At 41.2% G+C, this 8969-nt stretch overlaps 1 protein-coding gene across 3 annotated transcripts in view; it reads left to right on the top strand.

Moving 5' to 3' along the window:
- The first annotated feature begins 1434 nt into the window (after window positions 1-1434).
- Window positions 1435-8969, top strand: part of ttc28 (tetratricopeptide repeat domain 28) — a 302774-nt gene continuing 295239 nt past the window's right edge. For all 3 annotated transcript variants that reach the window (XR_004219877.1, XM_004910608.4, XM_002932099.5), the window contains exon 1: window positions 1435-1669. Coding sequence is in view for 2 of the 3 variants with exons in the window: in XM_004910608.4 (XP_004910665.2) it covers window positions 1637-1669 (33 nt within the window). In the remaining variant the exon portion in view is untranslated. The remainder of the gene's footprint in view (window positions 1670-8969) is intronic.

The raw sequence follows: 8969 nt of genomic DNA, 5'->3' as shown, positions 1-8969 counted from the left end.
GGTGAGCGTACTTCTTTTGTAGCATTATCCCACATAAAGGATGTAAATGTGTTGATTTTGCAGGAGCTGAAATTATAGATCATATGGGGGTATGTTCCCATTGGGGCCCCTACATGCCACATACTTAGGTAAACCTATACATATTGGGCATCAAACTGTTCAGTGGACCCCTGGCGTTCAAATTTAGGGTGTTTTATCTTGGTACCTAATGCTATGTGGGAGATAAGTTGCTGCAAAGTGGAAGCTTTGAGGGGATTTTTGGAAATGTCATCAAAATTGCTAACTTTAGAAAAGCTGTGTGGCTTGGTACTTTGGAGTAGAAAGACATGGGTACCCATTTTAGATTTGGGGGAATGTGTACTTTCCAAAAATATATGACTTTCTGGGGTGAGCGTACTTTTTACTAGCTTTATCCCACATATAATGATGTAAATGTGTTGATTTTGCTGGAGCTTTGAAGCGATTTTTAAAAAAGATCACAAATTTTGATAAAAACCAATAACTTTAGGAAAGCATTGCGACTTGATAGTTTGGAGTAGACAGACAGTTCTACCTATTCTGTATTCCCCAGAATCTGTTCTCTCCAAAAATGTACAATTTTCTGGGATAAACCTTCTGTTAGTGGAATTTTTGGCCTTGAAATCTAAAGTATGCAGCTTTCTGAAGCAGTGCTTTGGAAATTTGGTAGTGTACTGCTGGGAGTTTTTGACCTATACAAGTGAGAAATCTCCATAAAACTATATATATTTGGTATTGGCACGTTCAGGAGACATGGGACTTTCCAAATCAGTTGTATATTCGTGCATAAAATAATTTTTGTTTCTAGTATGTGTGTTTATATTATGGAAAATTTGATTTTTTTTTACCATTTTTAGACATTTAGAAGCCTATATCTTGTTACAGAATTGGAATAACACAAAAATTCTACCATATTTTGAAAGCTTAGGTTGTTCTGAAAAAAACGATATATTGTTTGCCTGGGTAAACTAAAAGTCCCCCCGAGGAAAGGCCCCTAAAGTGAAACAGTGCAAAATGTTCAAAAACTGTCTGGCAATACAAGTTCCGCTTTGACCAAAAAGGCTGGCAGTAAAAGGGTTAAGGCTAAGAAGTTAAGGAACTGGCTGAAAGAAAGAGGTTACAAAAAACCCTAATATACATCAAGGCTGGAAAAAAAGCTGAAAAAATGAACAGCTAACAATCCTGGCTTCCCAAGGAAAAAAGTTCTAAATCTGCTCCGTGAGTACTTTTTGTATGAGATCTAATGGGAGCCGCTCGCTCAGTCGCTCCTTAGTGAGGGGGGAGGATGGGGCTGTGGGTTTCCTTGTCTATCCCGTAACCAAACTCCGGCAGGGCTGAGCTCATTGTTTCACTCTGCAGGGAAAACTGAAACCTTTCCGCTTTCCCCTCCTCCTCCTCCTCCTCCTCCTCCTTCTTCATCTTGAAAAAAAAGGTGGGGGGGAGACTTGGCTACGAGAAAAGGATGTAAAACATGGCGAACTTTTCCTGGGAAATGCTCAGTGCAAAACTGCTATCCGGAACCGTGTGCTAGTGGGAAAGGCGCAGGCAGAGCAGGGAAGTTCTTAGCGCCTTGCCATGGACTCTTGCGCCTGCCCTGACTGCACCGTGTGAGGAAACAATGGCACAACAGGCAGGGAAAAAGAAAGAAAGGGTAAGTTAGATAAAACTTGCATTTTGTTTTAATAATGAAACTGATGGGGTGCTAAGGTGCACAGGAAGTGATGGCAAGCTTCTTGTTTCATCCTCACACTTGTTGGAGTATGGGCTGGTACTGCAAGGGTGTGTGTGGCTGGGCACGGTAAATAATTAGTGATGGAGTGAAGTAGATACCCACATATTTTTATACAATGAGTACACCCAAGCTAGCCTGGCTAACAATAACAGCAGGAGGGGAGAATCTACTTGGTGTTACCCTCTGTGGGCTCCCAAGGGCCCATGTTGTGTGCAGGAGAGTTCATTGGGGCCTGCGTATTTGCACAATTAGGAGGAGGGTGATTCTTTTTCACATTGTGGGTTGAGGTACTTGTAAGATGCTGCAAAGGCAAACAAACACTGTGATTCATGGGGTAAGTAAGGGAAAGAGCTCCTCCTGGCTGGGCATCCCTAGGACTTGGTACTGGAAGAGTCAATTGCAGGGTCAAGGGGTGAAGAGGCCGGAGGGCGTGTTGTTGTTAATGAGGCTGAGAAAAGATTTGGGGGAAGAGCTGATTGGTAATTAGCAGGGTAAGAATGAAAGGGAAAGCAGGAGATTATTTCCAACACACAATTCTCAGTGCTGCGCACACTCCAAGAGGAACAGGCTAAAACACACACAGAAAATATAAAATACAAGCTAGGGCAGTGCCAATCCCAGTATTGCATCTGGACAAACTGGCAGAGGGGCACAATTAAGTTAAAATTGCTAAAGTTGTACAACAATTGCTGCAGCCAGTTGGTTTATTTGGAGCCATGCAAACCTTTTTTAAGGGCTGGCTGCCTTCTTGCTCAGTCATGTGACATAAATAAACCCAATCCCCATCACACAATACTCATCAATGTCATATGAGCCCTGGCATATGATGATATAGCACCTAGGTGAGTACATTTTTCAGCAAGATTTCTACAAAAGAATATGCAGCTAACTATGCATAAATTAGCAACTAACTTGTTATCAATATTGTATGCATAGTTCTCAGTATAACAATCAAATATGTATACAGTGATATATAGTTCAGGTATTCTCAAACTAAGATGCCTACAGATAAATTGCCATGTACCTACTTGTATATAACATAACAGTAAATAAACAGAGAACTATTACTTGGGTCAACCAATGAATAAAGTAAAGAGATGCCCATACGGCATGGCAAAGACTTGGATTTCAGCTACAGGTATGGGATCTATTATCTGGAATGCTTGGGAACTGTGGGTTTCTGGATAAGTAATCTTTCCATAATTTGGACCACCATACCTTAAGTCTGGTAAAAATCATCTAAACATTAAATAAACCCAATAGGATTGTTTTACCACCAATATGGATTTATGCAGCTTAGCTACCATAAAGTACAAGGGACTGTTTTATTATTAAAGAGGAAAATTAAGTCATTTTTAAAAACTAGAATTATTCACTTAAAACAGACTCTATGGGGCCCGTTTATCAAAGTATGATCGCTTCCGAATACAAAAACAATTGTATTTTTTCTTAAGTTTTCGCACTGCGCGTATTTTTTGTGACTTTTTCGTACTTTGCGACAAAAAGCGCATCAATTTTTTGCGACAAAATTGTATTTGTTGCGCTGAGTACAAAAGTTTTGGATTCATTCAGACTTCGGTATTGTGACTTTCCTTGGGCCAGGTTGGAGCTGCAGAGTGCCATTGAGCCCTATGGGAGACTTTCCTTGGGCCAGGTTGGAGCTGCAGAGTGCCATTGAGCCCTATGGGAGGCTTTCCTTGGGCCAGGTTGGAGCTGCAGAGTGCCATTGAGCCCTATGGGAGACTTTCCTTGGGCCAGGTTGGAGCTGCAGAGTGCCATTGAGCCCTATGGGAGACTTTCCTTGGGCCAGGTTGGAGCTGCAGAGTGCCATTGAGCCCTATGGGAGACTTTCCTTGGGCCAGGTTGGAGCTGCAGAGTGCCATTGAGCCCTATGGGAGGCTTTCCTTGGGCCAGGTTGGAGCTGCAGAGTGCCATTGAGCCCTATGGGAGACTTTCCTTGGGCCAGGTTGGAGCTGCAGAGTGCCATTGAGTCCTATGGGAGACTTTCCTTGGGCCAGGTTGGAGCTGCAGAGTGCCATTGAGCCCTGTGGGAGACTTTCCTTGGGCCAGGTTGGAGCTGCAGAGTGCCATTGAGTCCTATGGGAGGCTTCCAAAATCATGCACTGAAGGATCAAAGTCAGAAAGGTTTTCCTGCCGTTTACGATTGTTTTTGTGACTTTTGGATCGTCAATACAATATTATCGTGACTAATATGATGTTTTCGTAAGCATTTTCATGACATTTCCGATCATCAGAAATTATCGTATCTAATCCGATTTTAACCCATTTCAGGATTCAAACTCGTACTTTGATGAATCAGCCCTTTAGGGAGGTAGTCTTTCTGCTTTTTGGATAATGGGTTGCCAGATAAGTAATTCCATACTTGTACAGAGTTATATGTAAAAATATGCACATTCTGTAGACAGATACAATATCATTCATATTTATATAATGAACCGATCAAACATTTCAAACAGCAGAGACCTGTAGTTTAACCACAGTGATACAAATGTACTTTGTATATATTCTGTGTAGAAAGGTATAACAATATCTATATCATTGTTCTAGTGATTATAAACAAATATGGGTTCTCTACAGTGGCTTGCAAAAGTATTCGGCCCCCTTGAACTTTTCCACATTTTGTCACATTACAGCCACAAACATGAATCAATTTTATTGGAATTCCACGTGAAAGACCAATACAAAGTGGTGTACACGTGAGAAGTGGAACGAAAATCATACATGATTCCAAACATTTTTTACAAATAAATAACTGCAAAGTGGGGTGTGCGTAATTATTCAGCCCCCTGAGTCAATACTTTGTAGAACCCCCTTTTGCTGCAATTCCAGCTGCCAGGCTTTTAGGGTATGTCTCTACCAGCTTTGTACATCTACAGACTGAAATCCTTGCCCATTCTTCTTTGCAAAACAGCTCCAGCTCAGTCAGATTAGATGGACAGCGTTTGTGAACAGCAGTTTTCAGATCTTGCCACAGATTCTCGATTGGATTTAGATCTGGACTGTGACTGGGCCATTCTAACACATGGATATGTTTTGTTTGAAACCATTCCATTGTTGCCCTGGCTTTATGTTTAGGGTCGTTGTCCTGCTGGAAGGTGAACCTCCGCCCCAGTCTCAAGTCTTTTGCAGACTCCAAGAGGTTTTCTTCCCTGTATTGCCCTGTATTTGGCTCCATCCATCTTCCCATCAACTCTGACCAGCTTCCCTGTCCCTGCTGAAGAGAAGCACCCCCAGAGCATGATGCTGCCACCACCATATTTGACAGTGGGGATGGTGTGTTCAGAGTGATGTGCAGTGTTAGTTTTCCGCCACACATAGCGTTTTGCATTTTGGCCAAAAAGTTCCATTTTGGTCTCATCTGACCAGAGCACCTTCTTCCACATGTTTGCTGTGTCCCCCACATGGCTTGTGGCAAACTGCAAACGGGACTTCTTATGGTTTTCTGTTAACAATGGCTTTCTTCTTGCCACTCTTCTCTAAAGGCCAACTTTGTGCAGTGCACGACTAATAGTTGTCCTATGGACAGATTCCCCCACCTGAGCTGTAGATCTCTGCAGCTCCCCCAGAGTCCCCATGGGCCACTTGGCTGCATTTCTGATCAGCGCTCTCCTTGTTCGGCCTGTGAGTTTAGGTGGACGGCCTTGTCTTGGTAGGTTTACAGTTGTGCCATACTCCTTCCATTTCTGAATGATCGGTGGAACAGTGCTCCATGGGATGTTCAATGCTTTGGAAATCTTTTTGTAGCCTAAGCCTGCTTTAAATTTCTCAATAACTTTATCCCTGACCTGTCTGGTGTGTTCTTTGGACTTCATGGTGTTGTTGCTCCCAATATTCTCTTAGACAACCTCACAACGTCACAGAGCAGCTGTATTTGTACTGACATTAGATTACACACAGGTGCACTCTATTTAGTCATTAGCACTCATCAGGCAATGTCTATGGGCAACTGACTGCACTCAGACCAAAGGGGGCTGAATAATTATGCACACCCCACTTTGCAGTTATTTATTTGTAAAAATTGTTTGGAATCATGTATGATTTTCGTTCCACTTCTCACGTGTACACCACTTTGTATTGGTCTTTCACGTGGAATTCCAATAAAACTGATTCATGTTTGTGGCTGTAATGTGACAAAATGTGGAAAAGTTCAAGGGGGCCGAATACTTTTGCAAGCCACTGTATATAAGTAAATGTCATTATTGCAGTTGACTTTAATATAAAGTATATTCAATAAGGATTGCAGTTCAGCTACTTTAGTGCAGACATTGCAGTGCATTGCAGACAACTAGACAGCAGGCGAGAATACTTGCCATCCACAGGACCCCTTCCCCCAAGTACGCTAAAAGGGAAAAAGGAACATAAAAATGACAGAATCTAAAGATACTCATTTTGCTTCTTTAATCCAAAGGGTTGTACTACATTTAATCTGAGAGTCCATCTAGCTTCATGTTGTAGTAGAATAAGCTCCCAATCACCACCCCTAGGTGATTTCCTTACCTTCCTCTAGTACTTGTAAATGCAATTGTGAAGCATTATGACCATTTTCCCTGAAGTGCCCAACAACTGGGCTACGTCTTTTAGGACGTTGTTTATGTCACTCTTATGTTGGGAAGTCCTACCCTTCACAAGTTGCCAACAAACCTTAATGCATAACAGCACTTCAGGATGATTCAGTAGACCCACACCCAACCCAGACCCATGCAGCTGCTTCTTTACAAGGCAAACTGTAAGGGGCCAGAAAACAAATGCTAAATTTTCCAACCTGCCTTTTTTTTTTTTTTTTTTAAATTCTTCACACAACTAAACAACCTGCATCCTGCCTGACTGCCTCTGCAGGGTACCCACAGACCACCCATTTGGACAGGAGATGGGTTATCAAACCAAATCCTGACCACTTTGCAGGTATGCTGCTGGTACCTGTGGGTGCCTGACATGATGTAGGACTTTAGTAAGATGTGTGGTATGCTTTAATGGAGATGGTCTTTTGAGTCCTGGGATGATGACAAACATCCACTTGAAATCCACCTCAAATTGCGCTGACTGCAATTTCAGAAAGGGAAGGTGCTTTTTAGGGGTCTAGACAAAGTCTATTTAAAGGGTGTTAAAAGAGAAGGAAAGTAAAAACTAAGTAAGCTTTATCAGAAAGGTCTATGTAAATACAGCCATAAGCACTCACAGAAAAGCTGCACTTAGTCCTCTATCAAAAGGAAAACAAGATTTCTTGTCTCCTTTTTTGTAAACATGTTCTTCATTCCTGGGGCCAGAGTCTGTGAAGCTCTCTCCTATATCCCTACTCCTGCTCCCCCTCCCATAGGAATTCATAAAACTCACTCCCCCCACCCTTAGGGATGTGTGATCTGAGCCACCAGCCTCTAGAGCTACAGCAGTAAGCTAGGAAGACCAAGCAGAAATGGCAGCTGCAATCTTAAAAAAACAGGGGGAGCTTCTGGGGGTCTTTACTCAGGAATAAAGCTTTCTGCAGAATAAGTATAGTGTTCTAGGTGGCACTAATGTTTCGAACCTATTGGCAGTAAAATGCCAAAATGACTTTCCTTCTCCTTCAATAGTAGTTGCTGTTTGTACCAGTGTATCCAGGGCTGTATTTATGTCCGGTTCCTTCCTAGATTAAATTATGAAATTGGTATTTATAGTTATATACAGTATGTTCATGTATGGATAGGTTGTTATGAGTTACCTATAGATAGTTTGTTGAGTCTGTGTATATGTGTGGTGGGAGTCATTTGGAGGGATTAAACTTGGTCTTTTTTCATCCCATATTAACTATGTAACCAAAAGGGAATACACATTTTGTTTGAATCTACCGGCTTCTTATACAGCCTGTTAACTAATATGTTTACAAATATCCCACTTACTTAACTAAATTACTGTTAAATTACTAGTGCTGTGATAGTCTATAAAGAATACATTCCTGTAGTTACAGTAATTATTACTGTTTCAAATGGGACATTAGTCCTCGGATAAACATGCTCATTGCTCAGTGTTTTTGTCCCTGCTAATGTACTGGTGGGGCAAGGGGCACTTTGGTTTTTATTTAGCTAATCACCATTAAATAAACATTGCCTGCTGATTTAATTTTGTAATAATTCTTAATTTGATGTGAACATGAGTATAAAGATGATTGGAAGAGGAGGTATGACCCGGTTTGTTTAAGAGTACCTGGTTTCCTATATTGTTTTTTTAGAATCTTTAAAGGTTAGAGTGCCCATATATGAGGCAAAGATTTTTTAAGTGTTAATGTCAATCCTGCTCTGCTTCAGAGAAGCAGCAGTTACAAGGGGGTTGGATTTGTAGCCCTGTGGTGCACCTCAAGAAGTTCCAGTGGGATGACAGAATCTCCATAAAAATAATTATAGGCTAAAATCCCCTATAGGGAAACAGTGGCTCAATGGTTAACATTGTTGCTGCGGACGACAGGCAATTGCACCAAAAGCAATTGTAGCCAGTGCATTTAAATTGTCCTTATATGTGTGCAAAAGGAATTGTTTCTCTGTTAATATTGAATTATGTCATTGTTCACTGGTGTCTTGAATTGTGTGTGTGAGTACACAGTTTGTTGTATATGTCTATTTTTTATGTAGAGCTATTTGTTCTCAGCACAAATCCCTGCTTGCAATCATCCTGCACTGGCTGTAGCGTCTTTATCCCACAGCATTTTAATAAAATTAATTGAATTGAATCAAAAAGGCAAATCATTAATTACAACAACTGTTAACTTCAAAAAAGAAGTAATTGAACTACCCCTTTAATAGAAGCGGATATATTTTTTTATGCATTAGTGTGTGCTTCGAAAGACTTGCTCTGTCAGGTATGTTAATATGTCAGCTAAAGAGGGATTCATTTTATCTCTGGGCAAATGGATTACTGTGCCCAGTAAAAATTTTACATGTTGTCCTTGTACTTGATAACCCGCACTCCAGTATTGGGCCCTAGGTACATGCCTCTTCTGTCTACCCTTATTTCCGTCCGTGGTGGAAGCAAACATAAAACATGGGGTTGATATACTAAAATAAGAATAAAATTTCACCTCATAGCAACCAATCAGATTTTTGCTTTCAATTTTCAACTAGTGATGGACTGATCAAAATGAATTGCTATGGGCAACTGCACTTGTGATATATAGCACTTTTATTCATAAGCCCTACAGTTCTTTGTGTAGAAAGCCAGAGGTACCTTCTGC

Source organism: Xenopus tropicalis, chromosome 1, assembly GCF_000004195.4.
Source record: "Xenopus tropicalis strain Nigerian chromosome 1, UCB_Xtro_10.0, whole genome shotgun sequence".
NCBI lineage: Eukaryota > Metazoa > Chordata > Amphibia > Anura > Pipidae > Xenopus > Xenopus tropicalis.
This window is presented reverse-complemented; position numbering and strand designations above follow the sequence as displayed.